This window comes from Lycorma delicatula, chromosome 10 (genome assembly GCF_047948215.1).
Source record: "Lycorma delicatula isolate Av1 chromosome 10, ASM4794821v1, whole genome shotgun sequence".
Taxonomy (NCBI): domain Eukaryota; kingdom Metazoa; phylum Arthropoda; class Insecta; order Hemiptera; family Fulgoridae; genus Lycorma; species Lycorma delicatula.
Window position 1 is genome coordinate 5,769,787 of NC_134464.1, and position 21,807 is coordinate 5,791,593.

General features: G+C 32.9%; 1 protein-coding gene across 2 annotated transcripts in view; it reads right to left on the bottom strand.

The window, feature by feature from the left end:
- The window catches only part of LOC142331019 (uncharacterized), a 316,345-nt gene that overhangs the window by 117,191 nt on the left and 177,347 nt on the right, over window positions 1-21,807 (bottom strand). For both annotated transcript variants that reach the window (XM_075376587.1, XM_075376588.1), the window contains exons 14-22: window positions 20,785-20,970; window positions 17,630-17,778; window positions 14,956-15,060; window positions 11,542-11,677; window positions 5,496-5,633; window positions 3,494-3,673; window positions 3,229-3,400; window positions 2,928-3,023; window positions 1,651-1,832 (exon numbers count right to left, since the gene is read on the bottom strand). In XM_075376587.1, the coding sequence (XP_075232702.1) occupies window positions 1,651-1,832; window positions 2,928-3,023; window positions 3,229-3,400; window positions 3,494-3,673; window positions 5,496-5,633; window positions 11,542-11,677; window positions 14,956-15,060; window positions 17,630-17,778; window positions 20,785-20,970 (1,344 nt within the window). The remainder of the gene's footprint in view (window positions 1-1,650; window positions 1,833-2,927; window positions 3,024-3,228; window positions 3,401-3,493; window positions 3,674-5,495; window positions 5,634-11,541; window positions 11,678-14,955; window positions 15,061-17,629; window positions 17,779-20,784; window positions 20,971-21,807) is intronic.

Below are 21,807 nucleotides of genomic sequence, written 5' to 3' on the forward strand. Positions count from 1 at the left end.
TCCTTGTGATAATTCCGGTCCATGCAAACATGATCCAGTTGCCATTCTCCTTTTTTCCAATCTGGGTGTTTCCAAGTCTTCAATTTGTTTGGTTTTCTCATAAAATAGGTGGATTTTGAGATCATATTATGGTTTCTGCAAAATTCGACAAGTCTTTGGCCGTTCTTGTTAGTTTTCTTTTGGGCAGGCCATTTTTCGATAATATCACGATATCTTCGTTCTTTACCAAGTTGGGCATAACAGTCCCCTATTAAAATCTTCGTGTGGGTCTTATTTATGTTGTTTGCAGTTTGGTCAAGAAGTTCCCAGAATTTGTCCATCTCTTCTCTATCTTTTTTAAGATTGTTTTTGTCATTGGTGAGAGCATGGACATTTATTATGGTGTAGAATTTATTGGCTGATTTTGGGGTTAAGGTTGAAATCCTGGGGGAGTAAGACTTAAATTCTACGACTGAGTCAATTATTTTAAGATTGATTGCAAATCCTGTTCCGAACTGTGGGCAATTCTTCATCACACGTTTCCCGGGGATTCCTTTGTAAATTCTGTAACCCTGAGATTCAAACGGCTCTCGATCGGTGTTTCTCATTTCTTGAAGTCCTGCGATTTGGATATTTTGTTTGTCCATTATGTCTGTTAGAGTTTTTAGTTTGCCGGGTTGAGTTAGAGAATTAATGTTGTGAGTGGCAATGTAGTTTATTTGCTTGTGTCTTATCCTCAATTTTGAAGTTGTGTTGTTTTTGGGTGTTTCCAAACGCTCCGATTCATTGTTATCTTTTAAGCAGCTGCCCACCGGATCCGAGTGCAGCCTTCTCTGGTATTTACCAGACGGTGGATTTTTTCTTAAAAGACCTTCCATATTTGACTTTCAAAGGCAAGTCAGCCTTGGGTGGGAATAAATTCCCGAGTTACAACTCTGGATGTGATCCAGAGAGGTGATTCCGATTTAGTTCACCAGTAGAAATCTCCACGTTTCTAACTGGTTATCCAGACGAACCAACGTGGAGGCGCAAACCGATTTTCTTAATTGAGATTTTAAGTATGGAGAAAGTTTAAATCGGTTCCGGAATCATTTCGTCCAATTACAGTATTATAATAAAGTCCAAACTAGGCATTATAAATTTACGGGAAGAATAGATTCCTGAAAATTGGAGACTTTGACTCATTGATGTTTTCAGATAAAAATGTAACACGGCTCAAAATATTTCTAGTGAAACAGAATACTAGAATGATTTAATGTAACACTATATGCTTTATGTGACAAATTATCACTCGCGCATTATATCAACATATTTTTTCTTGCAGAATTTACCAAAAAAATCAAAGAAAACAAAAAAGAATTGTACAAAATTTCATGTAACATCCACGGCTGAAGCTTTGAAGTAGCAAGATTATACAGGATTATTTCAAAATATAGAGGCTTTCTTTAAATTAAAAAAATTTAATAAACTCTCAAATGAATCATGCTGATAAGGCCTTGTAAAATTTCATAGTTAATTTCTATTTTATTTTGAATATAAGAAGTCTTTCTAAGAGAGAAATAAAACTAAAAATTAGTAAGTTTTAAAAGGTAGAAGCAATATTACGAAGGTAGAAGCATTAAGTACGAGTAATACTGAGAAGATTAAAATACAAACATTAAAAACCAATACCTTATAACCAGGCAATTCACCGCCTTCTCCTGGTTTAGCTCCTTGAGCCATTTTGATCTGTAAATCATCAGCATGTGCCAGATACGAGATGGTAACACCAAATCTACCAGATGCAACCTGTTTTATAGCAGATCGTTTGCTGAATTCTGGATCCTGATTTAAATAACGATCAGCATTTTCACCTGAAAGTAAACTTATATTTTGATTGGTGATCGACCAATGTTCTGTAATAACTAATTACATCATTAAGAATAGCCAAATTAACATATTTTAGGATACACTTTTTCCTATAAGGTGATAAATATTTTTTTAAACGCATCAAAGAAGTAGAATAAATTGATAAATAAATCCAAATCAAACTAATTATTATTTTTTTTATTGTTATAGCACTTTCATCGTGTATACCTCCTCATCAGCAATTAATACATATTTTTTGTGATAAAATATTAAAAGTTATGTAATTTAAAGGACCAGTGTAAAGAATGATCTCTAAGTAAGTCAATGTGATTAAAAAGACAAACGTTTCAATAACAAAAAAAAAAAAAACAATTGCTATAAATGCTAAAAAAAAATATATATAAACTAAAAATCAAAATTATATATATAATAAACCTTACATACACCAAATTTATATGTTAAGTAAGATTACCAGTTAAATAAAATAACAGGATCATACAATAATTTATGCAGGTACAAACAACTTTAGTTAGTTTGGTCCTTTGGGACAACTAAATAAAATACTATGGTCATGAGTTATCCTAATTTAACTGAAAATTTAAATTAAATATATTTATAAACCATCTTTAAATCGGCCTAATATACTAGATCATAGATTCACCATAAAAAGATTATACATTAGCTGAGGCAAGAAAATATAACTGGTTATTGTTCAAACTGTGTTGTTCAAGTGCTCAACACTGAAGAAACTAGTTTAGTTTAACTAATCACACTGAAAAACAATAGTTTACATATTTGCAAGACACATTAAACTGTACTTTGGTTATTAGAATTAAGTTCTGACTCAAATCTGGTTGGCCTGAGACTGACAATACCAACTGTCAAATGTGAGGTTTGGGAGTTTATTTTCAAAATAGTAATATATATACTTTTTTACAGGAGTACTGTAAAGGTAGTCCTGACAACAGGAGTTACCCCCCTCTCACTCTCACTATCTATGTGTGTGTGTGAATGCATGTGTGTGTATGCATATGCGTGTGGATATAAGGCAAGCATCAAAAATCATTAACAGATATTCATTGTTTAAAATTAAGACAAACCTCCTTCTCCAGTATTAGATTTTCCTCCGATTCGATTCATAGCAATAGCCAGTGTTGAATGAGCTTCTAATGAAATACTACCAAAACTCATAGCACCTGAAAATAAAAATTATAAAACAAAAATCAATGCAAAGAAATTAGTGAAGGAAATGAAAATTAATAGAAAAGTATTAAACTTGTCAAAATATTATGAATACATTAAATGCTTTTAGCATGCAAAACTTTCTATATCTTTTTCATTATGACATACTAACAAACATTCTTACGCTTTTAAATGAAAGAGAATAAAATAGTTTTCAACCTGTAGCAAATCTTTTAACAATTTCACTCGCCGGTTCAACTTCATTAATATCAATGGGACTATCAGATGGAACAAGTTCCAACTGACCACGTATTGTACAAGCTTGTACACTTTCCAATGTCGATTCACGGAACTTGTCGTACGCATTCTTACTTTTATTCACAGCTGCTTCCTGTAGAAAGAAAAAAATATTTTTAAATAAAAAACTGGAGTCTCAAACACATTAAGATTTTTTTTCCATAAACAACTATAATAAAAGAATTACCTGGAGATTGGCAATACTGAGTGGATCATTTATGTGCTTTTCACCGCCACTACGCCAGTGATATTGCCCAGGATTCCTTAAAACAAGATTATCCTTATCAGTATATGCTAGATGATGTCTTTCATAAGCTTCTTTGGCAATTACTTCAAATGTCACACCTCCAATTCTAGATTGTGTACCCTGTTAACAAAGTAATATATATATTTATATAATTTTAATTAAATAATTCATAACCGAACATAAAAATGAAAATTATCAAGTTGATACCTAGTATCCATTAACCAAACTAATCAACATAAACAAAAATAATTTCTTTTTATATATTTTTTTTAAGTTTAATTAAAGTGAATAATACATTTTAACTTATTGTTATATAAATTTTAATAACTGTTGTCTATAATATTTTTTTCAATTTCAAATATTTTAATAGCCTTTTTTATTAGGCATAGTTTTTTTTTTTGGTATTTATTTGTTGCAACAAAAATGACATAATTATGATGGCCATAATTACTTATTTATTTATGCAGTAACAACAGACTTGCACCCCTTACAGTTCTAATGGTGATAAATGAATTTTGTAGCACGTGAAAAAATGCCATGCCCGACTGGGATTCAAATTCGAGACCTCCAGATGAAAGATAGATATGCTACCACCAATCAGCCACAGAGATCGGCAATAATAACATATAATAACAATACATTATGAACACAATATATTGATTTAAAGTATACTTCTTTTAGAAGTATTCCTTTCGTTTTCTATTGTAATTAGCTTGAGACAGATCCCTCTGTAGATTCCAGCAGCAGTCACCTAGCATTTTTACTAATGTTCCTGTATGGATATTTCCTGATGAAAACTTTCTTTTTATACATCACTCAAACTACAAAGATTGTTGCAGAAAAATCCAAATGTAAAAGTAAAAAATGAGTTTTGAAAGAAAAGTCTAAGATGTCTCCAGTTAGAAGCTTACTTACAACTTTATAGTTATGCTTTATGGTTTCTCGGGAAGTATTTTTACCACATTTTGAAATGATTTAAATGCAACAATGTTGAAATCATTCTAAATTTCTTTAAATGCAGAACCAATTATTAACTTTCTTATCCATTCTCCCACAAATTTGCATTCTAGAGACACTTAATTCAGAAAATGTAATTCTGCACTATTATGATTCATCGGCTAAACAAAATTTTTCATCAAACCTAGTTTAATGTAAAGCGGTGGAAGAATAACTTTTTAAGATGTTGCTACTGTCTAATTTATTACAATCTTATCTCCCCCAGTTAAACGCTCTCTCTTTAGCCAGTGTTTTTTTTTACATAATAATTTGTTCTATCATTGGTGTCCCACTTACACAAGAAACAACAAGAGTTTATTTAACAAAGTTGCAATCCAAATAAAAACACAATCACTTTTAGATTTTCACAAACATACCATGAATATTTCTCATACTTAATTCTCTTCAATACAAAATAATATTTTCATATGACTCCATGTGAGCAGCATAAATTAAAGGATATATAATTGATATTTATTTCTAGTAAAAAGTAGGACCACTTTCAAACCAAGCTTAGAGGAGTCTAAAAAAAGACTCCTTTTTATATCTTTTATATAGGAGTCTACACAAAAGATAATGCAAACCTTGTGCATGTATCCCAAGGTCAGAAAGAAATTTACAACATTGCAATATACTAGGTCCTCATGCTGAGGAATTTAAACTGCCTGCCATAGAAAATTTATTTTTAATATTCTATTGTAAAAGATTTATTTTTTCAATGTTGATACCAATATTTCTGACTTTCTGAAAAAAATTTTCACAAATAACAATATTTAATTATGACTGATTAAGAGAGGTTCATATATATATATATATATATATATATATATATATATATTTCCAGAAAATCTAGATCTCTTTCATCATCACTGATAAAGTCTGCACAAGAAAAAATAAAAATTTCACAGGAATTTATCTTATATAATTAATAACACTAAGAATATACCTTAAAACATTTATCAATAACTTCTTCAGATATTCCAACAGCTTCAAAAATTTGAGCACCTTTATAAGACTGCAAAGTTGAAATTCCCATTTTTGCCATAACTTTTGCAATTCCTCTTTCCATAGCTTCACTGTAATTCTGAAATTAATTACTTCAAATATATTAACTAAGAACAGAAAACATTATTTGCTATTTAAGAATAAATCTAGATTTACATTTAAGCAGACTAAAGAGATTGATATCTCAGAGAGAGATTAACTGTTCTTTGGCTTATTCTGAAGAACATGAATGATCTTACTTCAAAAACACGCCTCATATATATATATATATACACGAAGACAAGTCAAAAATTATCTACACTTTTCATTTGACAATTTATTTACACAGAGGTAGAGGTTCAACATGTACATAATTTTTCTACAAAAACTCCCTTGTCGATGCAATAGGTCCAGCAGTCCATAAGCTTGCATAGAAGCAAGCTAGGAAGCTGCTTCCAAGAAGCAGGTTTTTGAATAGTAATGAAGCCACTTTTGTGCTGCTTCTTGCAAAATTAAGTCTAAGCCTGCATGAAAATTGATAACCTTGCAAAGCATCCTTGAGTAGCGCAAATAAATGAAAGTCTAGTGAAGCAAGGTTTGGGTTATAAGGAGGGTGTTCTAGTATCCCAAAATTCAACTTGTTGATGGTTAAAATGGTGTAACAAGCTATGTGCAGGCAAATGTTATCAGTAGTATAGAAACCTTACATACAAACACATCCCCATCATGACCCCCTGTGCTTGTATGTAAGGTTCTTTCACAAGCACTGATTGGTCAATACAAACACACCCCCACATTGACCCCCTGTGCTTGTATGTAAGGTTTTTTTTCACGAGAGCTGATTGGTCAATAACCTGAGGTCTTTTTTTATAAGAGCAACCCCTTCTTTCTAGTTATATTTTCACCACGAAAGCATGTAGTAAGCACAATTCTGCATCACAAAAAAAATAAAAATAAAAAAACAAATAATTAAAAATTTCATGAAATAAACTAATTATTAAGGTTGTTTTGTTACTTTGCTGGTTAATGGTGAGTAAGCCACTATATTTTCATACATTAATAAAAAATACGCGATTGTTACCAGAATGAAACAATTAATTTAAGAATATGTATAAAACTTTAATTTGAAATTTTTACTGATTTGCCTTACTTTTTGTATATTGTGTAAGATTTTAAGATGGTCAGAATTGTCAGATGGTCATGCATTGTTATATTTTAATTATTAGTCATACAATTATTATTTATAATATTGTACCTTCTTGTATTAAGAGAAGTGAGTCTTTTTTGAAAATTATATTTTGTTCTTAATTATGTTTTACACTTGAATTTTTTAGATCATTTAAAAATGTATGAGATTGATGGTTTTACTTAAAATTATCAAATTAATTTCACTTTTAAGCATAAAGTGTAATGATTTTCAACCTCATTTTGACTTAATATTGATTGCAGTCTTGTTATAAAACTAATTAGAAATGTTTAGAAAAGTAAATTTTGCTGAAACATTGACACACATTTTATTTTTTATCTCCTGATCCCAAAGCAGGCCCAGTTTCAAATTTTCTCAACTGCTTCATAGTATAATGAAGAATAACATAAAATGGAACACCTGATTTTTCTGAAATTCAAGATCAAAGGTAGTGATCTTGAAATCCAAATTTATGTAAAGATTGTTGTATATCATATCAAAGAGTATCAAATAAGTTTAAAATGAGATCATGCTTATCATTCACCTTAATAAATAACAAAGTTTTTTAATTTTTTTCTCCTTTCTTTCCCTGCCCCTCAGAGCTGGATCTGCAACTAACAAACTCGGCTCCAAGGGGTGCCATAGTCTCTAACTACCTCATCGGGAACAAAGTACCTGCCAGATAGCCGGAACTCGGTCTTTTAGGTGCCATACCTCTAATGAGAGGACTCCAAAGGATCCCCCACCAGGACTATGCCTTACCTCTAATGGGGAACCCTGAAAAGGATCCCCTACTAGGACTAGGTCTTACTTTCCCCCAACAGCATTGCAAGGGAGTCCCCACTCTATCACCATAAGCAGGAAACCGAGGACTCCACCTCCTCCTGGACGGGGCTGTCCCTCAGAAATACCATAATGTTCCTACGAAGAAGAAGTTGCAGAAGCTGATGGAACCATCTTACACACCCAAACCCTCGGGCGCATGTCCATGTGACTTGCATGATTAGTACCCAGGGACCTTCTGGCAGTCCTAGCATAAATGGCCAGCCTTACCACATGTAAAACAGTGGCTGCTTCTGTCTGTGGCAGAATAGAACTTGGCCCTGTGGCCTGGATTACAACATCTGAAGAAAAGGTCGTCGCGCCACTCGACAGACCACCCACCAAATCTGAACTCGCCCATCAGAGAGTAGTTTGTCCACCAGGATTGGTGGCCCTGCCAGTGTAACCACCTGAGTGGAGCCATAAGCTGACCGCATTGACAGGACGTCAACAGTGACTGACTCACTTGTCATTTTGTGAAGCTGCCAAAGAAACTCATCCTGTGACATTAGGATATCCACGTCCTAAACCAGAACATGAGCTCTTCTGCCACCCCTACCAGCCAGAGCCATAGTAGCACTCCACTTTTTCAGCAATATCCTTGCTGAATTGGTCTGCCTCGCCACTGTCCACCTGAACCCGTAGGTGGAGGTCCTCCCCTTGGCCCTGCCGAATGAAGAGGACTATGGTTTCTCCTGGTGAAAATGATTCTTTCACTGAGTGGAGAAGATCTGCAAAGGTACACTCCTCCACCTTGACCACAACTGTAGTAGTCGGCGGACCCGCGGGTTGCTTCTTGCCTGCCAGCATCGATGATGGTGATGCCCATGTCAGATGAACGAGAAGGCATTTCCCCATCCTTCTCAATGCATACTCTATGGACCACCATAAGACTTGTCCAACCCGTCCTTGTGGACCACAGAAGTACACCCGCTGATCTTGTCCATTCTTTTTAACACATGTTGGATGGACCTGCAACTAGCAGTGACCACTCCACGATCCTCCACCGCAGAATCGACGACCAGAGCATAATCAGTCTGCCCAAGTGCGACCTCACAGCTGCTATTCTCTTTGGAGCGGTCCCAAGTAGTTGACTGCTAAAGGAGGACCAGGCTTCAATCTGCCAGCAGTGGCCAAGTCCCGAAGCCACGGAGGTTTCTGAAGCACTGTCATATGCTGAAAATGCTCAATTCCAACCGTACTGTCAAAAATCCAGGTGGAGTCAACTCCTTCGTAAAAACTGTCAGTAACCTCAACTAGGGTGGAGGACCAGATAATATCCTCAAGCCAGCCCATAAGGGCCAGTTGTTCAGGATTGGCATCAGGGTCCCCATCTTCGACCGCCCGCCGCAGCTCCTCAAGCGACCAAGTCATAGCTCGTTTCAATCCACCATCTGGAGTTTGAGTTGCCTCATCAGAGATTAGTAAGTGTGTGGCCTCGTCCTTCACACTTGGCCGAACATGTTGCCGTCCTTGAAGCCCCTCTTCTAGCCAGTTTAAAGCTTCCTCAAAAGACTCCAACATACAAACGTTGTGATCCATGTCTCTGGAGTATTTCTTAATCTTGATCTTAGCTGTTGAGTGTTGTCAGACCAACACATTCAGTTCCCTCACATTATGAAAGAGAAGCCTCATATTGTGGGCAAAAGACTTCTTCTGTTTTACAAGAGCCAACTCTGTACTTATTACACGTTATTGTCCTGCAGATCCTTCTCCCCCCCCCCCTGAATGCATCCTACTCTACTCCTACTGGTATCCTAATGGATACATCCATCAAGGACTCATACCTCTCCAAGTTAGAGGCCTCCTCCGTCAAATACAGGGAACTCCAACCAGCCCAAGACTTCTTTTTCCCTGGAGGCTGGAGGAGAACCACGTAGTCGATGCTTCCCTCCATGCTTAATCGACCGCTGTCCATCATCCTGGTCATCACCCAACCCTGTCGAGAGATGGAAAATCTATTTTGTAGTCCCTAGCGGAAGAACCACACGAGCTAATAACCCTCTTCTGATGGTAAACCTAACCCTCTCCAGTCTTCTTTGAAAGCAAGTGAACAGCATGCTAAATCTCCGCTATAATCATCTCTTCAATACTCTACCACCACTGCTGTCAGATAGAACTTCCTGCACGGTGACTCCTTTCACCTGCAGGATCTTCGACCCGGAACAGAAGAAATTCGCTCCTCATCGATAAGGATGTTGCCCCCAAGTCCACCTGGATCTGCCATATCAATTAATTATAATCCAAATATCTATCAAGTAATATATACATGTTATATAAATAAAAAAAATAATTTAAATAAAATTATTCTTAAAAAATTTGAATTAATAGATCATATAAGCTTAAGGTAAACAGAGATCCAAACTGTCTTTGAGTAAATCAATACTGTGGTCAACCAAGCAAACAGTACTTGCTTGGTTAAGATAGGTAAATACCAGCAAATAACAAAATGAATGGAAAAAAAAACAGTAAACAACAGAAAAACAACTAACAACACAAAACCCTAGTAAAAACTTAAAAATACAGAGCACGAGAAAAACACGTGCAAACGCATTCACAGCTGATTCATCTCAGGTCAAATAACAAAGTTATGTTGACTTAATACTACTGCCACAAGTCAAAATTTAGCAAATTTGAAGGGCTCTAAAAACAAAACAGTTTATGACAATAGATCTGAAATTCAATATTTCCTCATACCTTTTTCAACAGTAATTCATACCAAATTTCATGAAAATCCCAGTTGGTCAGGTTGTGTGCTCCTTGTTGATTTAACACAGAATGACCAATGTCATTGCATCAAACTTGTGCATCTGATTTTTGTTTCAATAAACTACTCTGCGCATTGTGCTTTCATGTGTGGATTCATGGCGACTGACATATGTGGTTTCATATGCCATCACACCGCTGAGGGAAATTTTATGAAATACCTGTTAAAGAGAGCTCAACCATTCATTGACTATTACTTTTTTCTAATAAAACATCAAAGTTGTTCAGATAATTCTTTATAAATATATAATATATTTATAATTCCCATTATATTAAGACTGAGAATGCAGGATCCTGCGAAAAGTACTTCCATGAAACATTAAGGTAACATATATCTTACCTTAATAATCCCATTATATTAAGACTGAGAATGCAGGATCCTGCGAAAAGTACTTCCATGAAACATTAAGGTAACATATATCTTACCTTAATAATCTGTACTAGGTAGATTATTTAATAAAATTTATACAAAATATTTGGAATACATAATCTATATATATATATATATATATATATATAAAACATCTAAATAAACTGGACATATTTCTTTTGCGAAATAAATATTTCATACAACAATACACATACATGTAAGCGCTTGTGCGCACACACAAACAAAATATTTAATTTTAAATAATATAAAAAAATCTCTAAAAATATTTTATATATTCTAATAACCCCCAAAAAATAATTTTTCAATTCTTTAAATTTTGACTATTTGCAAAATTAAAAGGCAGTAACTAACAGTTAATTGTGTTAAACTCAAAAAAATAAAAAAATTGAAAAGTATTACCTTTTCCTTTTAGAGCAATTTTTTGAAGTTAGTTTCATCTCTTTTTTAAACGATCTCTTTTTATTTTACTTTATTTTAATTAAGGGTAAGCCTACTAAAATCAATTCTCAAAGGAAAAAACTCATACAAATGACCAAAAACTTGAATTTTTATAAAAATAAGAGATTTAGACAAAAAAGCATTATTACTAAGAATGAGGTAAGGCTTTCTAGAATGCAGAAGTGTGTAAAATCCAGCTTAATTTCCATCCAGCAAATTATAAATTTCCCTTAATAAGCTAATTTTAGTCTAGTTAATATTTTAATTTAAGATTTACTGTTAATTAAAATTTAAAGAAATATAATTTTTAATTTATTACTTTAAGAAATATTACTAGTACATTATTAATTTTCATTACAAAAGTTATCTGCTGATAAAGAATATTATATAAAAAAATTTACTCACTTCATAAAGAACTTGATCGGTCATTGAATTATCTAAAACATTTTCATTGCGTAAACTGCTAGCCATTTCAAACACAAGATAAGGGCAGATAGCATCAGCCCCATAACCAAGTAATACACACATATGATGCACTTCCCTGAAAAAAATTAAATTATTAAATATGAGATATATTAATAATTAATATTAATAAGATTATTATATATTTATAATTTTAGAAAATGAACATAATGCATACCAACTTGATGAATATTTTTTTGATAATTCAAAATTAATACTCTCCAATTTTTATTATCATAATACATAACAAATGAAAAATTTTTCTTCCATTATTATTACCTAAGGAAAGGAAGAATTTTGTAGAGGGATGCAAAATCATACCAGATATAATCAACATATATTTTATTTTCTAAGTTATCTTACAACTGTTAAAAACATGATAATGCAATAAAAAAATGTATCATTCATCTTTTTGGCTTAGTAAAATTTTAACATAAATCAAAACATTAAAAAGTTATTTCAATGTTTATAGAAAATCTAAATTAGTTAAAAAAATCCAATAATGTTTTTCTTTAACAATGATAATTACAAAACCAGCCATCAGAAAACAATGAAATTTCATAAGTATTTTCGTAACTAACCAAGAAAGATAACAGAATAAATATGGTTTTTTTATTTATGAAACTGAAAGTAACAGCAGTAAGCCCCAGCATTCTGATAATCTCAATCTAGCTGGTATCAGAGTCGAAGAAAAGATCAACAGTTAATACTTTCTTATAGCATAAAAAGTTATATCTATTTTTTTATGAAAAATATTTTCAAATCTGACTATTAGTATGGAGACAGCAGGAACATAAATATAATCACTAAAAAAAACTCATATTGATCTGTATTTTACATATGTATACTTATCGAAAGATGAGTGTTTTATATAATTTAGGAAATACAGACAATAATGAAATATGACAATAATTTTGTAAATTAAATGGGGAACACTTCTTAAGGAGAGAAATAACAGCAGAAGTCTAAAAGGTAGTAGGGAAATATTCCATTACTATGAAACTTGTAAAAGAGACAATAATAGCAATTTCTTCTAAAATACTGGTAGGAATTTTATTAATATCTATTTAATGTTTACTCTTTATATTTAATATACAAGTTTTAACTTCCAAGATATCAATGGAAATTAAAAATTCTGATTCAGCAAAAAACCATTCAAGGTGAGTGGTTTTGTTTCAAATACTGGAAAAAAATTATTAAATCCTTTGACTATTTGAATAGGGGATGAGATAACTTAAGTTTAGTCCTTTTGCACTTTTTTTTAAGCTTCTGCAAGATATGTTTTGTTGCTTCAGGGGATGAGATGAAATGGAAATTTTTTAGTGTGTGAAAATGCCATGCCTGACTCGGATTCGATCCCCAGACCTCCAGATGAAAGACCAAGATGCTACTACTCGCCCAAGGAGACCAACCCTTTTGTACACTTGAATTTATCTGGATTTCCAAATCCACTTTCATTTTTGATAACCTCCCTGATTTTTTAGTTCAAAGTTTTAGAATTACAAATAACTTTGGTGTAAATTCATTTGTAATTTTTCAAGTAATTAGATATTTATAAAGATATCAATCTTTAGACATTTCACAAAGATTCTCCTTAGTGTAAGGCTAGATTATAAAATTCCTTTATAATCTATACATTTTTCTTTTAATACTGGTATTTAAATTTTTTTTTAATTAAAGGATCGTCTATAAAAAAGGCCTTTTGTAGATTAGCCTTTTGCAGTTTTGTTAAAGAACTGTCAAATTTTCCTCAACACTGTTATTATTTTCCCAATTTGTTTCTGGCTATATGGTTCTCATATTTCTAATTAAGTCTTTGCATTAACTTGTTTCATGTTTTTATTAATAAATTATGCTCTTACAATTTGACAGTTGTGAACTGAAAGATTGTGTGTACAAGGCGTGGTTCAAAAGCAAGGCCAATCGAGTTATAAATAGTGATTGGCAACACTTATTGGTTTAGCTTTAAGTGGTGTTGGATACACATTTAACTCTCACATTGCCATCAGTCCATTGTTGTTTGCCTCTGTGAAAAAACAAGTTGTTAAAATGAGTGCAGTTGTTAAAATAACAAACATCGTATGTTGTTAAGTTTGATCAGCGATTAGATTTTTAAACACAAGATGACATAATGCTGTTGAAATTCACTGTCAATTGTGTGATACATCTGGGCCTACCGCACTGAGTGAAGGAAAATTGAGGCAATGGTGTGGAGAATTTAAGGAAGCTGTTCAAATGTTCATGACGAACAGAGAAGTGGCAGGTCAATGTCCAGACTGATGACTATCTCACTGAATATGTGAATGTAAAAAGTTGAGAGAAAACAATCACTTTACAATTAACAATCTTTCCGTAGAATTTCTATAAGTTTTAAGGATGACAATGTTGAGAATCATGACTGATAGTCTAGGCTATTGCAAACTGTGTGCTGAAAATGCTCACAAATATCACTAAATATTATCTGCACTTGCTTTTCTTGACTGCTTTCACCGAGAGAGAGACAATTTTTTTCCCATATTGTCACTGGTGATGAAACATGGATTTCATACATCAATGCTGAAACATCAATCTATGTAGTGGCCATTCTGCTTCACCTAGACTGAAAAAATTCAAACAAGCCCAGTCTCAAAGAAAATCATGGTAACCATATTCTGGGACCAAAAGACCATCTTTTTTATTGATTTCATGGAACCTGGAACATCTATCACATCGCAACTCTATTGTGAAACACTTTCTAAACTGTGTTGTGCCATTCAAAACCGACGATGGGGAATGCTGAGATCAGGAATTATTCTTCTTCACAATAACACACGTCAACTCTTGGCTGCATGTACAACAGAAATAATTCAAAAATTTTGAAGGGAGATTTTACGCCCAGTGACTACCACCTCTTCCTGCACCTCAAAAACTGGCTTGCATCTCGATTTGAGGAAAGTGAAAAGGTGAAAATTTTGGTATAAAAGCGGCTACAATCCCAGGCGACAGATTTTTATGCAGCGGGTTTGAAGAAGCTTGTTTTACAATATCAAAAGTATTTGGAATGAAATTGTCATTATGTAGAAAAAGGTATTTGAAAACTCTAGTAGATTTTTCATTTTTTCAACTGTTTTCATTTTGTTACCGATCTGACGTTCATTTGAACCATTCCTTGTAATTTATTTCCTATTTTTAAGAGAATAACAATTTACATAAAAAGATCCCAAAAAAACTACGATGTCAATACAAATGCAAAACAAATGCCTACAAGTAGAAAACCATTACATAAAAGAAAATCAAAAACATTATTTAATAATAATTATTAATATATAACTAACATAATTGAATATTAATAACAAAAATAATACACAGAAGATTTACCTTGCTTCACCAGTTTCTAACAGAAGTCCAACTTTCATACGTTGGCGTTCCTCAATTAAATGATGATGTGTAGCACCCAATGCCAATAAAGTACCAGATGGTACCCTAAAACAAAAAATTAACTCCAAATAAAAGGAATAAAATCATGGAATTTATATAATATATAAATAATACTAGCTTCAGGGTGTGCCTACAGCATGCTTCCACAGCTAGGCCCTCTGAGCAAGTTGCCCTGTTGGGCGGTGTCTCAGAATGGGATTATTAGGTATCCAAAACTGATTACCTCTTCTGTAAAAATATTTTTTTTGAATGATGAAAATTGGTATAACGGAACTCTAGAAATGGAAACTAACAAATCAGAATTTTCTGCTAGTGATCATTATATTCCGGTGCCTACTTTTTGGTTATAGTTCATTATTTTATGAAGGAAAACAATCACATAAATAAAAAAATATGTAAAAAAAAGTTTTAGAAACTTTTGTTTGCACCCTACTCTTTAAGCCATTCATCATGCATAAGAAAAAATTGCCAAAAACATCTAATTTTTAATTTGAAGCTTTGACTTTCAAATAATCGTATATATCACCATCAAAGCTTGTTGTCAAATCCATTCTGAGATATTATCCTAAAATTATTTTTTTACATTTTAGTACGTTTAATTTAACAGTGGTGTTTTAAAATTTTTTAAATATTTTTTTTCTTTTCTACTTTTTAGTGCATTTACTGTAAGAGCAGTGTTTAAAAAGTGTTTTACATATTTTTATTTTCTACTTTTTAGTCTTCATAAGGTTAACAGCTGCGCTAGCACACAGGTTTGAGCGTATTTAGCGAAAGAATGGATCGGTACGTTTCACGGTGGGTGAGTGCAGCAATCAAAACATAGGGTTAAATAATTTAATTTCTGAATAACCTAGTTCTGGTCGATCAAGAGTTACCTGATGCATTAAACAATTAGCACTCGACCTGCTGATACATATGTCGTTTGAATCATGAAAATTGGACAAGCGGTTGCCGAAATATGGCAACCCATCACACCCCCTCACCGATTTCCAAAAGCGCCCCAGGGACACTTGGAAATATTATAATCTGATGATACCACTGTGAATAGATGGGGCATAATCAAGGGGGGTCGAAAAACATTTTCAGAGCACTAGAACCAACCGTTTTTGAGATATTTGTGATTTTCATCTGAAAATTCAGATCCGGTTTAAAGAACTAAAATTCCCAAAATTTCAATATATATTTTGCATATATATATCGATATACCAGAGGTGGATCAAAAAATAAGTTACACCGTGTTCTTGAACTAAAAGAGATATTTTCATGTTTTGTGGTGGCAGCACTGGTTGTGTTGTCTTTACACTCCCTTAGCAGCAATTCTGCATGACATTCAGTATGTGTGTAGTGTCGTTGTCAATATGGCATGTTCTCTAGAGGTTTCATCCAACACAGAAGTGTGTTCAGTAATCCGATTCTTGTGGGCAAAAAATTACAATTATTATGAAATTCATTGTCAAATTGTTGAGGTATACTGTGAGAATGTAATGTCACACCCCATGATCACAAACGGTGCCAAATGTTCAGAAACAGAAGAATAAATGTGAGCGGTGAGTGACGAACTGTGCGCTGGATGTCCTTCAACTGCAAACATGGCGGGTAACCCGGAACACATAAATTAAATGACATTGAATAACCAGTGCATTAAAATCAGAGAGATTGTAAGTGAACTTAACATCAGCTATGGTAGTGTGTTTGCGATTATTCACGATCAGCTTGGTTACTGTAAGATGTGTGCACGATGGTGCCATATCTGTTGACCGATAACCACAAACATCAATGTTTTGCATCTGCTTTTTCTTTCTCTTCTTCAACGTTATTCCAGGACTGGTCCACAGTTTTTGAAGCAAACCATCATACAGGATGAGAACTGGGTGCTTCATTACACTCCTGAGACTAAACGAGCATCACATGAATAGACACAAAAATTTGACACAGCCAAAAAAAATGAAAACATCCCCACATGTTTGAAAGGTTATGTTGACAGTCTTTATCGATTCTGAGGAAGTTGCTTACAGTGAATTTATGCCCCAAGGAACAACAATCAATGCCAAAGCTTACTGTGAGGCTTTAAAAAAATTGTGTAAAGCCATTAAAATTGAAGACCAGGAAGATTGAGTGATGGGATCGTTTTTTTTTTAACAACAATGCTACTCTCATTCAACTCATGTGACAAAGGAGTTAGTGTGGAGGAAGTGGTTCTTAAATGGTTGATGGAAATTGGATGAAATTTTTATGAGAGTGGAACTGAAAAACTTATCACAAGGTATGAAAAGTGTTTAGTAAAACTAGGTGACTATGTCGAAAAATAGATAAAATAATGTAGATTTTTGTTCAATAAAAAAAAATTGTCTTATAAATATGTGTTTGTTTCATAGAGGGGGTGTAACTTACTTTCTGATCATCCCTCATATATATGATGTATCAATATATAATAGTATACAAGTATACACCTGACCACCACAAGACGTACTAACGAATCGGGATTTTCCGCTAGTGATCGGTATATTCCAGGGCTAAGCTAAGGAGGATGCACACATATACAAATGCCAGTCAGTAGGGTAGGATATTTATTTTCTGATGAGAATGTTAAGCAGCTATAATAAAAAAGACACACCTCTTAGCTCCTGATCTTCGATCTGATAAAACAATCAATTGATAACCACTCTGGGCAGCTGCAGATGCCTCTTCACATATTCTGTTTAATGATTTTAATAGACCACTAGGACCTTCTTCTTTGTCAAATGTCATATCGATGACATGTGTCTGAAATTATGCAAATAATAATATAATGAATGTTAAATCTAAGTTATACATTTTTTATATAACAAATATACATTAGATAAATCTTCATACAGTTAGGTAAATGGGAATCCACACAAATAACAAGTGACTTTTGAAAATGGCATAGCTATTCTCAGGACAACATGAATCCTACATAAGACTTACTAAGAGAAATGATGACTGAAGTGATTTTTTTACTGCCTTCTTCATCAAGCCAAAGGTACTACTGCGCATCAATGTACAAACTCGATTAAAATTCTGATGTTCAGCTCTGTGATTGAGAGTTACACTACAGGAACTAGATGTGTAATGAACATTATTACTCTCAGAGAAAGAAACTTTTGACTTTTATCTCTTGTAATTCAGGTAATTTACATGTTCATGCGTGCAAAACAAAGCTCTCTTAAGGGAGCTTGAGACATATGATTAAGCAACAATCAGTGAATCCATTGTGTAGAGATAAAAGTATTATAAATATTGCCTCTACTCAGTAGGGGATGATCTTAATAGCATTATAAATTAGTGAATACTACATCCCAATTTGACTGATTAATGAAAATAAAAACAAGGAGTATATTAATCTTATCACTGCTATTTCAATAACATAAATACTGCATAAGGAAATCTTAAAAACCACAGAAAAACTGGATATCTATTCCAAGGATCTATTGTTCTGATAATAATGTTTTGTTTATTATGTACCTTACATCGTAATTAGCCAGCGTGTAAATTTTAAAACAAGTTATTACTTGTTTTAAAATATATATATTTAAAGGTTCAAGTTAATTTAATTTCTTATGTTCATAAATTTTTAACAACTGATTCCAAATACATCATAGAAAATGCTATAATTATTTTATAATACTGTAATTTTCAGAAAAATTCAATTTATAATTTTTAAAAAACTTTTGTTGATAAATTTATTTTTTAGAATTGATTTTTCATATGTTATATTCTGATATACAAGAATGTAACTAGGTGTGATAGTTATATAATAAATTATACTCTTCTGGATGTGATACATCCAGAATAGTAGTAGACAATCTGATATGAAATATCATTCACCCACAAAGATGACAAAGCCATTTTAAAGAATTAAGAGTAACCTAAGCCAAACTTCATTATAACAATGGGGAATGAGTGGTTTCCTACAGTCCTCGACATCGAGATAAATATGTGGTAGAGGATCTCAGCATGTTAAGCCCAACACATTATATATATTCAACCCTACAAGTGATACCTTCACTCTGTCAACTTTAGGTACTGGCTACATAATAAATATAATGCTGGCAAAGAAACTAGCTCTTTAACTAGTATCACTTATACTTCAAATATCACAGATATAAAAAAGCCTGAGACACTGGATAAATCAATAAACTTCTTTCAATAAGACAGCCCATATTATTCTCTTTCTTCAATTATTAACAGAAAAAGTTATATTACTATGCTATCTAAATATTTTAGAAAATAATGAATCTCCCTGCTAAATCAGTTTACTTTTATAGTCATGAAGAATCTAAAATATCATGCTAATTGACGGAAGACTCAGCCAATATGACATGTAACCTCCTCAAGAGATGAAAACCATATTTTTTTCCTTTTTTTTTTTATAAAATAAAGATAAGCTGATAAATAAATCATTACAGGATAACAAATTATCTGGCTTTTGAGTTGAGATGACAAACAATATAATAATGATTTGATTGCATTAAGCATATCCGTTAGCTAAATACAAAGAGTACTAGGTAAGTTTTGCAATACGACTTTATTTTTTACAATTTTTCAAAATAATTTCCACCATATAGTATACACGTCTTCATCCTTTGAAATCAGTCTTTAAAGAAACACCGCCATGTTTAGTAGGAAATCTGGACGCAAACATCATCCCAAGCACTCAAGAGGTCATCATCGCTTGAAAAAGAACTCCCTTTCAGTCTGTTCTTCACTTGAGGGAACAGTACGATATCAGTACTGTAGGTACGGTGTCCTAACAGTTTTATTCCAGCGCTGGCCAAATACTCACAGCAAACTTTGGAACGATGTGCTGGAGTATTATCACAGTGAAGAAACCTTGCACCCAACCTTGAGTTTGGACTCAATTTCTCGAGAGCTTTGAAAACTTTAGTTATTCCTCTGTAAACCACTTACCTGCAACTCTCTAATGATTTTCCAACACAACTTGTTCTAAAACTCTCGACTTGGCTAAAAAATACGGCCACCATTCTCTTGTTCACCGATCTGAATTTTTGAATAACCACAAGGTCTCCTCATCTTCAAACACCCACACTTTGTTCTGAGCCTTGAACAGGATGTCACAGTACAGCCAAGTTTCATAATCTGTTATGATACTGTTCACACAGGGAATTTCCCATTTTCAAACTTCTTCAGCGTTTCAAGGCGCTAACAAATACAACATGCTATCTGAATGTCAGTCATGTTAAACGGCACCTAAAGGGTACAAAAGCTTTTTAACTCGAATGTGAACTCACAGAATAGCACAAACTGCTGATACATTAATACCCAAGGACACCTTTTTTTTGGTGGTAGGTAACACACCTGTCTGTCTCAAGCATTTTTCATACTGCAGCAATGTTTCCCTCGGTCACAGACAAAGACAGTCAAATTGACCTTGGAACCTTCAAGGTCAAAATTTCCTCTTTAAAATTCTCAGTACTGCATAAATATTGCCGCATGATGAGGAATATCCTCTTAAACGCAGAAGCCATTTCCTCTAAACGCGATCAATACATAACCCTGTGCAAAATTGCTCGGGGTATTCAGTTTTAGGGCATGATGACATCATTTCCCCTTTTTACCAACGCAGCTAAAAAGCAAATGACATCAAGACAGTGACTAGAGCGGCTACAGCACAGGTTGGAACCTGTCTAAACATGTGCTTACTTGTAACCACCTGTGAAGATCTGTTCAATCGTATAGCAAAACTCTCCTACTGCCCTTTGTACAAAGAAAGATATAAATATAATATACCTTCCAACCACGATGAGTATTATTTTTCAATATTTCCATATCGGTCTTAGAAAGAATCGGATGAGGCAGAAATAATCTATGACACTGTTTTGCACTAGGATCCAAAATGTTTGCTTCAGGTCCAATCGGACACATAAGTGACATGACAATCTTCTCACGGAATGGATCAATCGGTGGGTTTGTAACCTGTAAGAAAACAAATAGAATTATAAAATAAGCAAAAATAGGATCCAAGGAGACAAGTATAGAGTTTTTTGCCTGTTTCTATTTTCTCCATGCATGTAATAAAAATTATTAATAATAATAGTAAATTAATAAAAACTATCAGCTTACATTACGGTGTGTAAGTGTACTGCTGGGTTAATTGTCTGCAATAATTCAATTGTTTGTCAGTGATTTTTACAAATGAGGTGTTATTTTGTTCAAAATAAAAAATGCTTAATAAAATTTGTAATAAGTAAAAATTTGATCAAACAAAGATATTGAAAATTAAAAAATTAAGCTGGCCTTCATTTTGAACTTTTAAATATGACATTTTCAAAATTTTTTATTTGTAGAATAAGACACTAGTCTTAGATTTGCCAAGTTTAATAAAGTAGGTTTACCCGTTCCTGAGAAATAATTTTTTTATTGAAAATCACAAAATTGAGTTCAGAAAGAAAACTAAGCAAAATAGGACTTACATCAATATGAATGTTTTTGCTTATTTTTGTGTCCTGAATCTTGATTTTTGTTTGGCGAATACTTCCTGGAACGCTATGTATATATATATATATATATATATTTTTTTTTCTTAAGTCAATAAGACTCATATTCCTCAGTACCAATATATTGCATTTTTATAGTCATCAGTTACATATAAGATATATTTATATAAAATTACATATCAAACATAAGCTTTTTTTTTTTTAAATTAAAATTACAATAATATATACAAAAACATATGAAGTCAATTAAATAAAATAACTACATGCATATAAATATATCATCATAATAAAAAAATTAAATTTAAAATAAAATTAA